Below are 20,097 nucleotides of genomic sequence, written 5' to 3'. Positions count from 1 at the left end.
GCCTTTGCCGGGTGCCAGGTGACGACGGCACCCGGCAAAGAATTTTTTTAATTTTTTTTTCCGTCAGCCTTTGCCGGGTGCCACGCCGTTAGGCACCCGGCAAAGAATTTTTTTAATTTTTTTTTAAATTTCTTTTTAAATTTCTTTGCCGGGTGCCCCATGACCTGGCACCCGGCAAAGGCTTCTTTGCCGGGTGCCCTGGGTGGCACCCGGCAAATTATTATTATTTTTTTGTTTTTTTGACCCCATTTTTTTTGTGGGGACTTGCTACAGTAAATATATCCCTGTTTCAAAATTTGGGACAATTATGAGTTCTTTAACAATATTTCCTTAATTTTTTCCGTTGCATTGAATTTTTTCGACTATTCCAAATTTGAACTGCAGGTACATGAAATAATGGAATTTCGTCATTCAAAAAATAGTATTCATGATATTTAGGCTATGTTGAGGCCGTATGCAGGAAGTGGCATGAAATGTCGCGCATCATGTTGCCCATGGATGTAGGCCTGGGCATTCGGTTAACTCGGTAAAATCGGTTATCAAGAATTTTAGTTTTGGAGAAGTGCAACCGGATTTGTTGCAGAAGAACTAATCACTGACCAAAATCAGTTTCGGTTAAATTGGTTCAGTTAATGGTTAATCATAATACATATTGTATTTCTATAGGAGATAATACAACAGCATAATTGTATTGAAAAGCACCTAATAAGAAATGGATCATGCAATAAAACAAAATAAAAAGCAACAAATAATGCTTCTAACAAATAAAGTCTCATAGAAGTACATTTGAATATGCAAATGGGCACAATTTTAGTGTTTAATATAATAAGTTAGAAAGAATTTGGTTTATTCAGTTAATACCAACTCAGAACCAAATAAATTTGGTTGACCGAATAGCACCAAAGTCTTAGCCAAATAGATAACAGAAAATTCGGCTAAATCCGTATTGTTCTCGGTGGACACTCTGAAGGCTAGCTGATGAACAGGGGGATGGGGGTGAATGGGGTAGATAAGGATGGAAATATGGAAATGGATATCCGAATTATTCGCATTCGTATTCGTTCGTATTGTATATATGGATATCCGTATTCGTATCCGTTTTGAAATGGAAGTCAAAGTGGATGTATCCGAATTCGTTTTTCAGTGCTTTTCTCTATCCGATTCCAGATCCGTATTCGACAATATCCGAGAGTATCCGTATCCGCAAAGAAAATAAGGTATCATGAACCTACTTAAAAGTTTTCTCTTCATAAGTGAACAATTATTTATTTTTATTATTGCTAATAATGCATGGAACCTATTTAATAGTATATCTATAAATAACTTTAGTACTAATTTTAAATTATTAATGATACATAAAGATTAAATTAATTTTAGTATTTTTCTAATTTAGTTTAATCCTAATATATTTGTTCTTTTAAATCATTTTAATACTTTAGTTTATTTATTTGTTGATGATGTAATATTAAATATTATTTTTATGTGGCATTCATAACTATATTATTAAATATAATATTTGTTAAATATAAATATAATATTGATTGATTAATTGATATACTTAATTATTAAATATTTATTTATAACAATATTATTTTTATGTGTTATCCTTGTCTATGTTATATACACAAATGTTTTATCTCTACTTGTGTGATAATTTTGTAATTCCAATACTAATGATAAAGTAAAATGACTATTTGTTTTCTGCCATTTTTATTTGAATTTCTTCGCTTGATCTATTATTTTATTCAATATTATCCATTATAATTTAGTTTACTTCGATATTAGAGAATATTAGAAGTTTACTTTCATTTTGTTAACTTCAGTTAATGGTGAATTAGTAGTAAGATTTTATCCATATATGTTGAATTTAACAATATACATCCGAATAGAAATCCGAATCCGAGACATCTGTTTTGTATTCGTATTCGAAAATATTCGCATTCGTATTCAAATTATAATGTGGTAAAAGGTGATATCCGGATATGATTCCATGCGTATCCGATCCGTTTCCATTCTTAGGGGTAGATGTCCAAGCTCCCGCCCTGTTGCCCCACTTTAAATAATCCGTACGTCCTCATGAGTCATGTCTCCATCTCCTCATGTCATTCACTCCTTCCTAGTTGGCCACTTGCATTTGTTCTTTGTGCAACTTGCTTTTCTTGCTGGCCCCAGTCGACTGGCCAGCGTGGCTTGTTCGCTTGAATTTATCGGCTGGCTTATCAGCTAGAATCTATAGTATTTTTTTTCACAACAAAATAGCTTCAGTCAGCTTATCAGCTGGCTTTAATACCAGCCGAACAGGTCATTATACTCCAAGATCTGGACCGGACTGAAAAACTGCAAACATTCATGCATCTAACAACTCAGCCTTTTCCGCTGGAGACCGGAAAGATGAAATACTAGCATACTTAGGCCCCGTTCCGTTCTCTAGGAACCGGCCATTCCGGGCCCGGAAATCTTCTGCACTAGTAGAAATTTGTGAAAGAGGGGGGTTGTAACTTTTTTCTCCCCTCTGGAAAAGCCACTCTGTAGATCTTTACTTTATCATATTGTTAACTTTATTTATTTGTTGCACCACATCTTTGTCGCGCCTTTTGATTGACAAAATAAGTTTCTCAAATTAAACTTTCTTTATTTGATCTTTACTTTATTTATTTATTTGTTGTTTGCTCTAGTTACATGATTGTTAATGATGTACGTGCCACCATTATCTTTTGGGATCAGCAGCAGCTGTGCACGATTTCCATGTGTTATATCCACTCAGTGCGTTTTCCAGCCCAAGTGGCGTCGGGCAGACATCAAGCGATCGAGCCTGCCGACACGGGACCACGAGAAAGGCGCCAACACTGTCGACAACACGTCCAGCCGTCCTTTTTTGGCGCCAACTTAGCCCACGTCAAAGTCAAGACCGTCTCCTCCACCACTTTTATTTCCTTTTCTGGCACAGCATGCACGTACCACCTCCTATCCTTGTAGCTTTTCTTTAATATGTATACCTCTTTCTTTCAAATTATAAGACATTTTAACTTCCTAGATACATTAGTTTCACTAGTGGACATGCACACGCATGTGCAACTAAAAATCATTTTCTAAACCTTGGGCAAATTAATGAAATTTTCTAAATCATTTTGTATATATCATATAAAAAGTATAATAGATATATATATATAAGCAATGACATTATTTGACATAATTAGGTATGATGTTGGATATATTACGGGCTTGGCCCGTATAATATTTAATAAATCAAATAAAACTTTATTGTATGTAATATTAAGTGTTGTATGGTTTAACACCGTATGAGATTTTGACTAAACGTTTACTCAGCTTATATGGTTGAAAATTATCCATCTTAATTGAGAAGCTAAGAAAAGAACAAAGGGGTGCCACACGCGTGCGCACGACGCCGCCGCCGCCGACGGCCGGGCCGAGGCCGAGGCCATGGCAGGCGGGCGGCGAGCGGGCGTGGGCAGGTTTTGCCACTTAATCCACATAATCACGGGAGTTTCTCTCCTTGATGGTGGAGGCGAACTAATTGCGTCAGTTACCGTCTCCTAGGATTCTCCATTGCCTTTCTCCCTTCCCGTCGCAGCCATAAATCCGCAGTCCTCCGTTAGTCCAGATCTTCCGCTTCCTCTGTGCGTACGGAGAAGCGGGAGAGCAGGTGCCTCCGGAACCCTCGTCCACATGCGAACCTTGCATTGGGTATGCGGCGATTAGGTTTTTGGGGAGCGATTCCGCGACAGCTCGTTCGACATCTTCTTCCTCGCGGACCCGTCTTCTTCCTGGTGATCGCTCGTGGAACCCGTCTTCTTCCTGGTGATCCGTTCATGGGACAGCACTGCGAACACCGTCCTACATCGACTGTGGTCCACGACTTCGAGCAACGCACTATGTCGACTAGTGCGAATGGAGCCTTCGATGCCCTCGGCATGTGACCCTCCGCTGGGTACAATCTTATCTATGTCTTTACCGTACTTTGCGTCCTTACTGTATCCATCTGTATGTCATGTCTGCATGTTGTAGCGTTCGTCAGAGATATACACATGCACATATATGCCGTCACGAACCTACTGATGTTATATTTCTGGATTAAATTGACCATGAAAATGCCTAATTATCTAACATATGACACATATCCAACTATAACTCAACTCGTACTAAAATTGGCATTCATGTATTCACGAACACATGATAAATTTTTGGTACGTATAACCTACCGCTAAGTTCATACTTCCATGGTTCTTATTTAAGAGAAACACAAAGTATACAAGGAAATTAGATGAGAGTATTTAGAAAATCTCTTGCATAGTTTTCACAAACAAATATCAGCATGCACATAGCAGATCTTCAGATCAAATTCAAATTCATATGTCTTCACGAAAATGTGTGGAGCAAATTCCACACCACCATCAAACACCATGAAACTCTTCTCAAGACAAGTTCGTCATAGGCCTTTTCTCGTATTGGTTTTTTTTCAATAATAAAGCATCGCCGTCTAAGTTTTAGAGTAGCGATCCAATTATTACCAAGCACAATAATACTTTTAGTTTGATGTGATTTTTTTTAAAACTCTTGGTTTATACGCTACCCCAGACAAGTTTTTTTTGTCCCACGGCAAGGAGCACTGCCCTCGGCTGAGAATCTCCGTCATGAGCGCTACCTCTTCTGGCGTTTGTGGTGAACCGAGGCAGAAAAAGCTTGACAGTGACTTGACAAACACATAGATAGCAACAGCACCTGTGATACCGAGCAGATGAAATAAAGTTATCACGGAATCACATATATGATTTCTGTTAAAAAAAAGAAATAAAGAAGTGTTTTAAGCGTGTTTCCACCAAAATTTGGAATAAGAATTGCGGGGACTCGAAAGCTCCCAAGATCATGTCATCAAGGAATCGATTGCATGAAGGTCGGTATCAGCTGATTCGAATGTAGCATTGCAATCGGCTTTCTTCAGATAGCGCCAGCAGATAACGATAAAAGCTACGATCGGCACCGGGAAAATCATGTTGGACTTTACAAAAAAGAGAAAGATTATGGTCCAAGTTATCTTAAATTAAGAATGTTTTCTCTTAGGCCAAAAATTATGATGAGTCGTGCTCAAGTAGGATTCATGCGTAGGCTCCGGGTATAAATATTGGACCCTGGCTATTGTAAAGGACACAAAATCAATCAAATACAAGTTACTTACTTTTTCGGCTACGATCAACCCTTAGGAGTAGAACTATAGTAGATCTCGGCGATTTCTTCAGCGAGCAGGGCTGCATCGGTCCGGCCAACCTCTAGCTTGTCTGTAAGTACCGTCATGGCTTATACTTCTGTTCGTATGGCTGCATTGATTCGGTCGACCTCCACTGCGACTCTGGTATAAGCTAGTTATCGACTCTTGTTTAGTTCAAGTACGGCTGCATCGATCTGGTCGACCTCCACTGCTCGAACTAGATTAAGGTCAAGTTATCGGCTCTATCTAAGGGTGGCGTCCTTCATGTAGATTCGTTAAGTTACCGATATTGCTTATTGCTTTTCATTATTTATTTAATTACAGCAATATCACTTCGCCCGATTGGGATTGATCTAGATCGGCCTTATATCATGTTTAACCCATCGTTTATTAATCTAAATTGATCTAATCTGCACTTTAAACGATGAGTTATGTTTTATCGGCTGTTTTACATCAATCTTGATCGTGCATAGTGTGCGGTTAAGGCATGTCTGGTCTTGAATTGATCTATTGGCTAACGAGAACCATTTCGTGGCCCGTTATCACGGCCTGTGTGATTCTGCCTCACACCCCACTGTTAGCACCGTGGAGTGGGGATCGTTATTTGGTAGATCTGTTCCTGATAGGGCATGACTTTAATTGTGCGTTATGCCTGAATCGTCTGTTTTAGCCGATATCAAGTGTTTTCACATATGCAGTTCACGTCACGAGACAGTTGAAGTAAAGATAGGTTGAAAGATATGTTAGCCCCATGATCTTATTATTGTATTACGGCCTGCATGATTCTGCCTCACGTCCCACTGATATTAGTAATAAGTTAGGGTCGTCGAATTTATCGTTGTTTCTACGGCCTGCATGATTCTGCCTCATGACCCACTGGTCATAACGATAGATGAGATCTAATATGTTCATTAGATTTATCTCTATTAAATGGTTAAATGATAATGAGTTGTTTCTTTTATATAAAAAGGGATTCGGTTACTTGCAGTCATTGGCTTAGCATAAACCGATTATTGTTGACATCCTATTGCCATTGACCAGTCTTTTTTCTAAATAACGATATTCATCCTGAATTATAACCGATTTTCCTTCCATAACTCCATGAGTTTTAATTGTGTCGGGTACCTTAGAACGGGGTACCCCAAGCAAACATCAAATGGGTCGCTGAAGTCCCATCTAAAAAAATAAAGCTAGAAGGTAAGCCGTGGGCCCCTCATCCGCCACGACCGAGCTCACTGGGTCCTCCTCCTCCTCGCCTCGAGCCTCGAGCAGGAGGTCTCGGCATCCTGACAAAAACTCCGCCTCGCGCGAGGCTCTCCAGGGAAGGCCTCGGCAGGGAACGCCGTCTCCGCCTCGCCCGAGGCTCTCCACGGAAGGCCTCGGCAGGGGGTGCATTCTCCGTATCGCGCGAGGCGTCTCGCGCGAGGCCTCGGCAAGGAACCCGATCTCCGTCTCACGCGAGGCCTCATTCTCCGTGTCGCTCGAGGCCGGGTCGTCCGCAGCCCGTCACCCCACGCCTCGACCGACCCTCCAGACAACGCGTCATGTCTCATTAATGCTTCAAACACTCCCGCAATCTCAGCCGAACGACGGCTCAACGCCACAGAATGGCCGACGCGACCCGAGGTCGCATCAGCGCCATACCGACCGGGACAGGGCACGGCGGGTATTACCGGCCACTGTGTCCTAACACTGTGTCCACGATCAGCGCCATACCGGCTGGGACAGGGTACGGCGAGGATTATCGGCCACTGTGTCCTAACGCTGTGCCCACGATCAGCCGCCCGCTCGAGGCCTCGGCACTGTACACCAAGGTCTCGGCGATCTTGGGGTTTGCGCCTACCGAGACCCCTCCACCGCGAGGCAGCCTCGGCATCGACCAAGCCTCGGCCTCGCGCACAGTCCATCCACAGTGGCTTGCACGTTCGCCACCGCACCCACTCCGAGGCAGTCGCGGGGTTCCCACGACGCACAGAATCTGATGGGACGACCACGCCGCTCCAGTGCTCCAAGGACGGACCACTCCGACGACCACACCGCCACAGGAACAGGCTACAGGGCCCGGACACGTCGCCTCTGTTCACACGACGCCGTATAGTTAGCTCATGTACCGTCCTAGTCCTCCATTCAGGCTATAAAAGGAGAGGACTTGGGCCGTTTTAGGGGGACAGGGGAGAACACCTTGTAACACACACACACGCACATCCCTGCCGCCTGAGAGCAACATCTCAAGCGGCCCGCACTACACCCTGCCGAGACCTGGGACCAGCTCCCTCTCTCCTTTAGCTTGTAACCCCCTACTACGAGCACTTCGGTGCAAGGAATACAAGATCGACCTCTCAGACTGGACGTAGGGCCTCGATTGCCTGAACCAGTATAAACCTTGTGTCTCTTTTCATCACCATCCGGAACCGGGAGCACGCAGAACAAATTCACTGGTTGGTTGAGGACCCCCCGATCCGAAACACCGACAGTTGGCGCGCCAGGTAGGGGCCTCTGCGTGTCAGTTTCGTCATCCCAGCAGGTTCCGGATGGCAGACCCCGTACGACCATTGCGTCTCGGCACCGTGGTTTGGTTCGGGAGCCTAGAGTTCATGTCTCTAGGGCATGAGTACGACATGGTACTCCTCACTCCTCGAGCCCCACCGTCCGACGATGAAGTTACGAACCGGCAGCCCAGGCGCAGGCGGCGCCCGGGCGGCCGCTCTCGCCGCGCTCGCCAGGCACGACGCGAGCAAGACCACCCCGACGCTACGCGAATCCGGGGCGGCACGCCACTCCCCGCCGATATCCTACGACCAGCTGTTGGCACAGGGTCCCTGGCTGGGGATCTGTCTAGCCTGAGCTTGGACAAAGGAAAATCGCCGGCGGCACGCGGCGATGCCCAGTCGTCAAGCTCCGCTCCACCACTCCCTGAAGAGCCGACCCCGGCGGGGCAGAATCTGGCGACAGCCCCGTCCTCATACCCCTTTGGGTTGAGAAATGCCGCCGCCTCTTACGCCTACGCTTACACTGCCGCTCACGAGCATCCCTCGGAACGCAGCCAGCGCTTCGCTCTCGACCTGAGCACCCACGCCGACTCCTCGGATGAGGACGAGGCATGGCCCGGAGTGGATTTCTCTGGACTCCACGACCCTGGGGCTTTGCGCCAGTTCTTGGCCGCAAGCGACTACTGCTTCGGCTACTCCGACTCCGACGACGAAGGCACCTATGACCCCACTCGCGAGTGTTTTCACGTCGGGCTCGGGATGCCGAGGGCGGACGAAGAGGACGAGGGGGCAGGTAGCCATTCCTCGCCTCGCCCGGGTACAGGCGCTGCCACACCTCCACGCATTGTCCTGCCGGCCGCATGAAACGAGACCCCCGCCATTGCGCGACCTCAGCGCCCAGACCTGGAACAGCTCCGTGAGCTCCAGGCCAAGGTCGAACAAGACCAACTCCTTCTGCAACAGCTTCGAGACTCTCTCGAACAGGAACAGCGAGGTCGCGGCGAAGGCGGGGGAGCCCGACGGAGGGCCCGCGATGTGCATCACCGTATCCATGACGACGAAGGGAGTCAGCAACCCCCAGTCTTCAGTCGCGCCAGCCAGAACGTCGCGGCCGCGGCAATGCTGGTCCGCGCAATGCCCGAGCCTTCTACCATGGAGGGGCGGCGGGTCCGCGGCGAGCTCCGGGATCTCCTAGAGACCGCCGCGGTTCAGCAGGCCGAGAGTTCCGCCTCCCGACGGCACGGGGGCGTCTCGAACCTGCCCGCGGCACCGCCTCGGCAGGACAGGGAAGCCTTGGCTCGTCCCGAACCTGCTCGAGCGCCAATAGCCCACAGGGTCCCCGTGCTTCTGGACCACCCCGGCAACCGACGCGAGGTGCAGGGTGACCACGAAGTGGTCGGCCGACGACGGCGCCACGACAGTGAGGGGCCCGCCCGAGGCTACCATCCGCATCGGGGCGGCCGCTATGACAGTGAGGAAGACCGCAGTCCCTCTCCCGAACCACCTGGCCCTCGGGTCTTCAGTAGAGCCATCCGCAACGCTCAGTTCCCGGCCCGGTTTCGGCAACCGACCAACCTCACGAAATATAGCGGTGAGACCAACCCCGAGCTCTAGCTCGCCGATTACCGCCTGGCTTGTCAGCTAGGCGGTGCGGACGATGATCTGCTCATCATCCGCAACCTCCCCCTGCTCTTGTCAGACTTGGCGCGAGCCTGGCTTGAGCACCTTCCTCCCTATCAGATCCACGACTGGCGCGATTTGGTTCAGATCTTCGTCGGGAATTTCCAAGGCACTTACGTGCGCCCTGGAAACTCCTGGGACCTTAAGAGTTATCGCCAGAAACCAGACGAGTCTCTCCGAGACTTCATCCGACGCTTCTCAAAACAATGCACCGAGTTGCCCAGCGTCGGCGACTCAGAGATTGTCCAGGCATTCCTCTCCGGCACCACTTGTCGGGACTTGGTCCGAGAATTAGGTCGGAACGTGCCGCGCTCTGCTGCTGCGCTCCTCGACATCGCCACTAGCTTCGCCTCGGGTGAAGAGGCTGTTGGAACCATCTTCCCCGACACCGACACTAAGGGTAAGCGGAGGGATGAGGCCCCCGAGGCCTCAGCCTCCCACCTCCCCAAGAGAAAGAAAAAGGGGCGCCTGGGGAAGCAGGAGGTCCTGGAGGCTGATCTGGTCGCGGCCGCAGAACGCAAGAACCCCCGAGGCTTCAAAGGCCCTAGGCCCTTCGACGACATGCTCAAGAAACCCTGCCCTTACCACCAGGGCCCGGTCAAGCACGCTCTCGAGGATTGCACCATGCTGCGGCGTTACTACGCCAGGCTCGGGCTCCCCGATGACGACGCCAAGCAGAAGGGCGCCGGCGACCGGGACGAGGACAAGGACTACGGGTTCCCCGAGGTACGCAACGCCTTCATGATCTTCGGTGGGCCCTCGGCATGCCTTATGGCGCGGCAGCGCAAGAGGGAGCGCCGAGAAGTCTTCTCGGTCAAGGTGGCCACCCCCCAGTACCTCGACTGGTCTCGAGAGGCGATTACCTTCGATCGGGATGACCACCCTGACCATGTTCTGAATCCCGGGCAGTACCCACTGGTTGTCGACCCGATCATCGGCAACACCCGACTCTCCAAGGTGTTGATGGACGGAGGCAGCGGCCTCAACATCCTCTACGCCAACACCCTGGAGCTCTTGGAGATCGGCCGGTCAAGGCTCCGAGGCGACGTCGCACCCTTCCACGGCATCGTGCCAGGGAAGCGCACGCGACCCCTCGGGAGCATCGACCTTCCTGTCTGCTTCGGCACCCCCTCCAACTACCGCAAGGAAGTTCTCACCTTCGAGGTAGTCGGGTTCGGGGGAGCCTACCACGCCATTCTAGGGCGGCCGTGCTACGCTAAGTTCATGGCAGTGCCCAACTATACCTACCTCAAGCTCAAGATGCCAGGCCCTAGCGGTGTCATCACGATTGAGTCCACGTACGAGCATGCATACGACTGCGACGTTGAATGCATCGAGTACGCCGAGGCCCTTGCGGAGGCCGAGACCCTCATCGCCCACCTCGACCAACTCAGTGGCGAGGTGCCTGACTCCAAGCGTCACGCGGGGGCGTTCGAGCCCGCGGAAACCATCAAACTCATCCCGGTCGACCCCGCCTGCCTCGACGACCGAGCGTTGAGGATCAGCGCCACCCTCGACATCAAATAGGAAGCCGTGCTCGTCGACTTTCTCCGTGCGAACGCCGACATATTCGCATGGAGTCCCTCGGATATGCCGGGCATACCAAGGGAGGTCGCCGAGCATGCCCTAGACATCCGGGCTAGATCTAGACCCGCGAGGCAACGCCTGCGCCGCTTCGACGAGGAAAAGCGTAGGGCCATCGGTGAGGAGATACAGAAACTCTTGGCGGCCGGGTTCATCAAGGAAGTGTCCCACCCAGAGTGGTTGGCTAACCCCGTGTTAGTAAAGAAGAAAAATGGGAAATAGAGGATGTGTGCAGATTACACCGGTTTGAACAAAGCCTGTCCAAAGGTCCCCTTCCCATTACCTCGAATCGATCAAATCGTTGATTCCACTGCAGGGTGCGAGACCATGTCTTTCCTCGATGCGTACTCTGGTTACCATCAAATCAAGATGAAAGAGTCCGACCAGCTCACGACTTCTTTCATCACACCGTTCGACATGTACTGCTACGTGACGATGCCCTTCGGCCTCAGAAACGCAGGTGCCATGTACCAGCGGTGCATGACCCAGGTCTTTGGCAACAACATCAGGCAGACCGTAGAGGCCTACGTAGACGACATCGTGGTCAAAACCAGAAAGGCTGAGGATCTCGTTGATGACTTGAGGATAACCTTCAAATGCCTTAGAGAGAAGGGCATCAAGCTCAATCCCGAGAAATGTGTGTTCGGGGTCCCCCGAGGCATGCTCTTGGGATTCATAGTCTCGAAACGCGGCATCGAAGCCAACCCAGAGAAGGTCTCGGCCATAACTGGCATGGGACCAATCAGGGACCTCAAGGGAGTACAGAGGGTCATGGGATGCCTTGCGGCCCTGAGCCGCTTCATCTCACGCCTCGGCGAAAAAGGTTTGCCTCTGTACCGACTCTTGAGAAAATCCGAGCGTTTTTCTTGGACTCCTGAGGCCGAAGAAGCCCTCGACGGACTCAAAGCACTGCTCACGAATCCTCCCGTCCTGATACCCCCGGCCATGGACGAGACCCTCTTACTCTACGTCGCCGCAACGACCCAAGTGGTCAGCGCTGCCATAGTGGTAGAGAGGCAGGAAGAGGGGCATGCTCTGCCCACCCAACGACCTGTTTATTTCATCAGCGAGGTGCTCTCCGAGACCAAAGCACGCTACTCCCACATCCAGAAGCTGGTCTACGCCATGGTCCTGGCCCGGCGCAAACTGCGTCACTACTTCGAGTCGCACCCAGTGACTGTGGTATCATCTTTCCCCCTGGGCGAGATAGTTCATAACCGGGAGGCCTCGGGCAGGATAGCCAAATGGGCTGTCGAGCTTATGGGGGAAACCTTGACCTTTGCGCCTCGAAAAGCGATCAAGTCTCAGGTCTTGGCCGATTTCGTGGCTGAATGGACAGATACCCAACTGCCACCTACTGAAATCCAGACGGAGTGCTGGACTCTGTACTTCGAAGGATCCCTGATGAAGACCGGGGCAGGCGCGGGTCTGCTCTTCATTTCGCCCCTCGGAGTACACATGCGCTACATGGTGCGGCTCCACTTCGCCGCCTCCAACAACGTGGCCGAATACGAGGCCCTCATCAATGGCTTACAAGTCGCCATCGAACTTGGGGCGCGGCGCCTCGACGTCCGAGGCGACTCGCGGCTCGTCATAGATCAAGTGATGAAGGAGTCAAACTGCCTCGACCCCAAAATGGAGGCTTACTGCAAGTTGGTACGACGCCTAGAAGACAAGTTCGACGGTCTCGAACTAAATCACGTCGTGCGAAAGTACAACGAGGCCGCCGACGAGCTGGCAAAGATGGCCTCGGCACAGGCCTCGGTCCCCCCAAACGTCTTCGCCAGAGACATCCACAAACCTTCCATTGGATACACCTCGGCAACAGAGGAGGGCCCACCCGTGGAACCCGCGGCAAAGGTCGACGCCCCCTCTGCTGCCGAGACCCCCTCGACCGAGCCCGAGGTCATGGAAGTCAACGCCGAGTCTCCGCAGACTGATTAGGACGCGGATTGGCGAGTCCCGTTCCTCGATTGGCTTGATCGAGGGGAGCTTCCTGACGACAGAACCGAAGCACGACGGCTTGCGCGCCGAGCCAAGACCTACGCCCTCTACAATGACGAATTGTACAGGCGAAGTCCCTCAGGTGTCCTCCAACGGTGTATCAGTGCCGAGGCGGGCCAAGCCCTACTTTGGGACTTACACACAGGCGCCTGCGGGCACCATGCAGCGCCTCGGACGCTCGTAGAGAACGCTTTCTGCCAAGGGTTCTACTGGCCGATGGCGGTCGCCGACGCTACCAAGCTAGTACGCTCCTGTGAAGGATGCCAGTACTACGCTCGGCAGACACATCTCCCGGCCCTGGCCCTGCAAACCATCCCCATCACATGGCCGTTCGCCGTGTGGGGGCTCAACATGGTCGGGCCTCTGCAAAAGGCCCCCGGGGGCTACACCCATCTACTTGTATCAATCGATAAATTCTCCAAATGGATTGAGGCTCGTCCGATCAATCGAATCAAATCCGAGCAGGCGGTGCTGTTCTTCACTGACATTATCCACAGGTTTGGGGTCCCAAACACCATCATCACCGACAACGGGACACAGTTCACCGGTAAAAAGTTCCTGACGTTTTGCGATGACCACCACATCCGTGTGGCCTGGTCGGCCGTAGGACACCCAAGGACCAACGGCCAAGTAGAGCGTGCCAACGGCATGATCCTACAAGGCCTCAAGCCAAGGATTCACAACCGGCTGAAAAAGTTTGGCAAGAAATGGCTCGCCGAACTCCCGTCGGTCATCTGGAGCCTGAGAAACACGCCAAGCCGAGCCACGGGATTCACACCTTTCTTCCTAGTCTATGGGGCCGAGGCCATCCTCCCCACCGACTTGGAATATGGTTCCCCGAGGCTGCAAGCCTATAACGAACAAAGCAACCGCACCACCCGAGAGGACGCCCTTGATCAACTGGAGGAAGCCCGAGATGTCGCGCTACTACACTCGGCCAAATACCAGCAGAGCCTACGACGCTATCAGGCCCGACGCGTCCGAGGCCGAGATTTGAAGGTAGGCGACCTGGTGTTGAGGTTAGCATAGAGCAACAAGGGTCGCCACAAGCTGACCCCGCCATGGGAAGGACCGTACATCATCGCCCAAGTGCTGAAGCCCGGGACCTACAAGCTGGCCAACGAGAAGGGCGAAGTCTTCACCAACGCTTGGAACATAGAACAGCTACGTCGCTTTTATCCCTAAATTTCCAAGCATTGTATATGTCGTTTCTCGAAATACAATTAAAAAGCGTTCTTTAGTTGGTCTAATTTTTCGAGAAACCCCCCGAGCCCATCGTAGGCCTCGGCAATACAGTAACACGGCAAGGGAGACTCGGTTCTGCCTCAGCAGAACCAAGCCTCCCTCGGGGGCTAGATAGGGGACCCCCCTAGGCGTCCCCTAGGTCCCATGCACCATTCTTCAGTTGTTTTTCGCAAAAAATTCCTACGCCAAGTCCCTAGCAGGCCCTGACGAATCAGTTGTAAAAACCCCTCGGACCAAGGTGTGTTTCCTAAGCAAGAGGCCGGTAGAGTCGCGAGACGGCCTACACCTCCGGGCTATGGTACTCCCTCACTACCTCTCGCTCAAGGGACGACTTAGGCCCCAAGGGGGTGTTTTGCAAACGAAATCTGATCAGGAGCGACAGAGGGCAGAGGCTCGGAAACATAAGAAAAACAACTAAGAAACACAAGTACTTCAAAAGTAAGGGCCTCGACGGCCACAAGCGTTACGATACAAAAAAATAACCCCTATTCTATTTTTACACAGCCCCCGGGGCCCAGATCAAGGCTCAGGGCCTTCAGCACCGGCAGATGGTAGGGGAGGAACCACCTCCTCTTCGAAGAGCGTCGCCAGCGCCGTGCCAGGGCCTTCCGCCGCCTCCATCAGATTCGCGACCGCCGCGTCGGCCTCCTCGTCATCATCAGGCAGAACATAGCCATCACTGATGGCCGGGAGGTCGACGCCAAGGTAGTGAGAGGAGATGACGGCCAGCGCCCGCTTGACACCCGTGTGCAGTGCCCCTCGGAGCCGCTCGCGCATCTGGCTGCTCAGCGCAATCAAGCGGCTCCCAAGGGAGCTGCCTGACTGAACCCCCTCGACCTCCAAGGCCTCGCAAGCGGAAAGGGCAGCACGCTTCAGTGCCTCATGCTCCCCGATCTCGGTCTCGAGCACCGTCTGCACCGCGCTGGAAGCCTCGGCGGCCCGAATGATCTCCGCCTCTGACTTTGCTCCGTGGAAAGTGGAATGAAGTCGAGCGAGAGAAAGGACAACCTAAGTTAGGGACGGAAGCCCACGGAACTCACCCTTGGCCTTCTGCTCCCAGCGACGGGTCTCAGCTTGACAGGCCTCGGCCTTCTCCTTCAACCGTTGGGCCTCGAACCTAGAGGCCTCGGCCACCCTAGAAGCTTCACTTCCCAGCTCTGCGTCATACAAGGAAGTCAGGGAGCAAACATAAGGAAAAGGAAACAAAACAAGGGGACTGGAACTCACCCTCGACCGTCCCCTTCAAAACCACGGCCTTGATTTGCGAGGCCTCAACCGCAGCAAGGGCCTCGTTCAGAGCGCCTTTGGTCAGCCGGTGTGCACTCTCCTCTGCCCCCAGCTGCCCGGCGAGGGCCTTGCCCGAGGCCGTCGCTTCTTCGGCCCGGGACCTGAAGGCATCCCGATCGCTGACCGCGCGGGTAAGCTCCTCCTCCAGCTCCTTGACCCGCGCCGCCAAGGGGGCGAGCTGCGTCTGGGCTGTGGCCGCCTCGACCTTCGCGTCGGCACAGCGAAGGCGGAGGTCCTCCACCTCCGCGCTTCGCGCCGACAGAAGCTCGTTAGTGTCGGCAAGAAGGCCCCTCTGCCACTGAAGCTGGTCCCAGACGCCCCTCTCCCGCCGGAGAAAGACCGACTTCCCAAGCGACCGGGTCTCGAGCTCCTGGGGAAGCAGAACGAGGGTCATTGGTCGCAACAAAACCAGGAAAGGAAACGTCGCGCGAGAAAGGAAAACACGAACCTGGGCGACTCCGGGTAGTTCATCGGCCACCACGGACAGCGCCGTCCGTAGCGACCGCTCCGCCAGCTGGAGGTACTGCTCGAAGGTGCTCCAGCGCCCGCCCTCCGCCGCGTCCTCAAGGGCGAACAGAGGCTCCCCCTCAGGGTCGTCCCGGCTCCGCCACAGTAACCGCGGGTGATCCCACCCGCAAGGCTCGGGTCGGACCCGCACGAGGGCCGAGCTTCCCTCGTCCAAGAGCGGCGCCGGCCGCTCCACGGCATCGGTCTCCTCGGCGTCGACCACCTCCCGCGCCCGGGAAGTATCGTCGGAGGAGATCGGATAGACCTCCAGGCCCTGAACCAAGGGCACCACCGAGGCCTCCACCGCCTGCATCTCCGGCCCCTGCACAGACTTCCTCGCCGCCATCACGACGGCCTTGGTGACCTCGGGGGCTCCGGCCTCTGCAATTACGGCCTCGGCGGTCTCGGGGGCTCTGGCCTCCGCCATCGTGGCCTCGCCAGACGCAGAGACACCGACCACGGCCACCGTGGTCTCGGCGGTCGCGGGCGCCGTAGCCTCCGTCGCCTCAGCCTTGGAGACCCCGGGAGCCTCGGCAACAAAGGGCACGCTGGCCCCATCCGACTCGTGAGCCTCGCCCCCACAAGGCGGAAGCGCTCCCTCCCTCGTCTGTGTAGGGGCCGCCTCGGCAGCCCCTCCTTGGGCGGCCGGCCCCTTTGGGTCGACCCTCGCCGACGCCGCGCCACGTTGGATAGTGGCTTGTGCCTCCACCACCCAGTGGGCGGAGGAGCCGGGGCTCGCCTTAAGCGCCTTAAGGGGCGCCAAGGGGAGGTCGTCCGCAGGCCGCTTCCGACTAAGGAAAATTAACCTATAGGGTCAGCGCAAAACCAAAAAAGCGACTGGAAGGCACCATGACCCTGCCAAGAATACACTTGCCTTGAACGGGGCGGCCCCCGCTTCGCCACGGCAAACCTCATCCGCAGCGGCGGAGGCGGCGGCAGAGGCGTCGCCTCCGTATCCATCGACGCCGGTCGGTCTTCAGCGGACCCCGACGCCCCTTCGGTCCTCTGCAGGGGCGGCGGCGTCGCCTCCACCGCCACCTGCTCCACCACGGCCGCCGAGCCTACCGAGCTAACGACGCGTTTGCCTAACGCCCGCGCCTCGGGCGTGTCGGCCTCGGCCCCGGAGCGGACAACCGCCGGCCCCGGGTCCGCTTCTCCTCCCCTTCCCGGGGGTGCCAGGCTGCTTGCTGACACCCCGGGCGCCACCTCCACGACGTCAGGAAGGTGGTCCAGGGGACCTCGCCCTCCCTCACCCTTGTCGTTCCCGTCCGAGGCCTCCGTCGACAACGACGTCGACGGGGATTCCTCCAGCGGGAGACCGTCCTTCCGTTGTTGACGGCGGCGCTTATCCAGCTCCTTGCGCGCGAGGATGTGCTTCGTGCGCTTCGCCGCCTTGGCGTCCTTTCGCTTCTTCTGCGCATCGGCGTGAGCGCGGTTGATCGCCCGCCGCCCCACGTCCTCGGGAACGGGCGGTGGTGAGGAGCGCACATCCCTCATCCCCTGAAGGAACGACAAACGCGCATGAGGGAACAAGGGGTAAGGGGAGACTGAGGAGATTCAGAGGCTACAGTGGCACATGACTTACCAGCGAAAGGAACCCTCGCGACGGCCGCATCGCAATAGGGGTCAAGTCGCCGCCCCTCAGCTTCGCCTCTACCGTCTCCCCCACCCGACAAAGAATTTCCTCGTCGGAAAGGGCGGAGGAGGACATCCGGGTGCCCTTAATGGGCTCACCCGGCTTCATCTCGAACAGCCGCCGCCGCCGAGCCATCAGCGGCAGCACCCTCCGGCGGTGGAAGGCAGCCACGACCACAGCCACGGTGAGGCCATGGCCCCGCAGCCTTGCCAGCCCCTCCAGGAGCGGCTCCAGCTTGGGCTGGTCGACCTTCGGGACACCCCACTTCCATTTCTCTGGGCAACTCCCCACAATCCGCCCGGTGTAGGGGGGAAGCCCTCCGTCGTTGTTGCGGAGGTAAAACCAACTCGTGTACCACCGGCGGTTGGAGGACGCGAGTTGGGCCGGGATGTAGAGGTGCAGGCGGTCCTGACGCACTTGGAGAGTGCAGCCTCCGACCCGTGCCGCCTTCCTCTTACCCGACGTGCCCATCGGCTTGGTAGTATGCCCCGCCCGGAACAGGTGGAGCCACAACTCCCAATGGGGAGCGATCCCTAAATACCCCTCGCAGATGGCAACAAAGATAGCCGCCTGAGCGATGGAGTTGGGATTGAAGTTGTGGAGCTCCACGCCATAGTAGTGCGGGAGCGCTCGCATGAACCGGCCCGCCGGGAGGCCGAGGCCGCGCTCGTGGAAGGAGATGAAGCTTACGACGTAGCCATCGCGAGGCCTCGGCTCCGGCTCGTCGTACGGAGCAATCCACTCCGGCCTAGTGGGGTCTGTCACCGGGCGGAGGAGTCCACCGTCGACAAGCGACTGGAGCATCTCCTTGGTGATGTCCGACGGATCCTAGGGGTCCGCCTCGACAACGACGATGTCGCCGGCCATGGGTGCGGTGGGGGAATCAGGTGCAACGGTGAGTTTTTTCTCTCCCTCCCACGCTCTCGCTTTTTTTTCTCTCGCTTTCTCCCTAGGCTCGCTCCTCTCTCCTCTTCTTCTCGGCACTCGCTGCTCTAGTGACGGCTCGATGGAGGTGGTGCTAATGCAGGCAAGGTAAGACGACGAGGGGCGAGACTCTTCGGGTATTTATGCAGGGAGGAGGCGAAACGAACGGGCGACGAAATCGGGGAGGTTTTCCCCCGATCCGGCGCAGTTAACCACGAGCCGATTTCGCCGGCCCACGCGCCCACGTCTCCCGCATTAAATGCGGGGACAGTTGCGTCCCATCGACCACGTCACGCTCGACCACTACGGCAGCAGGTGTCGTTTTGACTCCCCATGAAACCGCCTCAAAAGGCGCGCCGCCCGTGCCAAGCCAATAGGGAAGATATTCCCTGCGGCCTATTCCTTTCGTATGAAGGAACCAGGCTCTAAGCCTATTACGATCCAGGGGTTCGAAGGCTGGGCCCCAAAGGGTTTCGACAGCCGCCCTAGGATAACAGAGTCAGGGACAACCGCGGGCGAGCCTATACGGGGCCGAGGCCCAAGCAAGCGAAACGCTTGGGACGCCCAAAGTTGTGTCCGAGACCAGAGGAAAGTCTCCGAATGGGATCCCACCGTAGGGAGGCACCGAGCCACCGAGGCCCAGCGAACGGCCTCGGCACCCACTAGAGAAATCCTCTGGTACTCTTGGAGTGTGTCCCTGGACCGCTAGCCGTCCCCTAGTGAACGGGGCACGGGCCTCCACTCGGACTACCCGATAACAGCTCACCGGAAGTGCCACTGCTCGTGCCCACCGAGGGTAGCGAGGCACATTCCACCCCTCCTTCCGAGCGAAAAGGAAGCATGAGGGTCGCATAAAAAGTCAGGGGAACCCCCGACGGCCTCCTCGCTCTATGCAGAGGATAAGGGGTTCTTCCTGCAACCTTGCCGAGACCAGCGACCCCGGCTCGCACTCAAAGGGGCTCGGCAAAACAAACCCTCCTTCTGAGCGAAAAGGAAGCGTGAGGGTCGTACAAAAAGACAGGGGAGCTCCTGACGGCCCTCTCACCCTATGTAGAGGCTAGGGGGCTCTTCCTGCAAAAACGCCAAGACCCCACAACTCGGGCTCGCGCCCAAAAGGGGCCTCGGCAAACAAACCCTCACGCGCGAGGGGCGTATAAAAAGTCAGGGGAACTCCCGACGGCCCTCTCGCTCCGCGCAGAGGCTAGGGGCTCTTCCTGCAACCTTGCCGAGACCAGAATGGGCTCGGCAAACAAACCCTCCGTCCGAACGAAAAGGGCATGTGAGGGGCGGATGAAAAAGTCAGGGGACCCCCGACCGCCCTCTTGCTCCAGGCGGAGGCTCGGGGGCTCCTCTTGCACCCGAAGACCAAGACAAACGGTCCAAGCCCACGCTAGAGGTTTCATTGCAAAACACGATAAAGGGCACCGAGCCCGTTACGGTCCAGGGGTTCGAAGGCTGGGCCTCCAAGAGGTTTCGATAGCCGCCCCAGGGCAACAGAGTCAGGGACGACTTCGGGG

General features: G+C 54.4%; 1 protein-coding gene across 1 annotated transcript; it reads left to right on the top strand.

The window, feature by feature from the left end:
• Positions 1 to 10,356: 10,356 nt before the first annotated feature.
• LOC136490072 (uncharacterized) lies at positions 10,357 to 10,920 on the top strand. Its single transcript, XM_066486562.1, has one exon. The coding sequence runs from the start codon at positions 10,357 to 10,359 to the stop codon at positions 10,918 to 10,920; it is 564 nt and encodes a 187-aa protein (XP_066342659.1).
• The last annotated feature ends 9,177 nt before the right edge of the window (positions 10,921 to 20,097 follow it).

Source organism: Miscanthus floridulus, chromosome 10 (assembly GCF_019320115.1).
Source record: "Miscanthus floridulus cultivar M001 chromosome 10, ASM1932011v1, whole genome shotgun sequence".
NCBI classification, from domain to species: domain Eukaryota; kingdom Viridiplantae; phylum Streptophyta; class Magnoliopsida; order Poales; family Poaceae; genus Miscanthus; species Miscanthus floridulus.
This window is presented reverse-complemented; position numbering and strand designations above follow the sequence as displayed.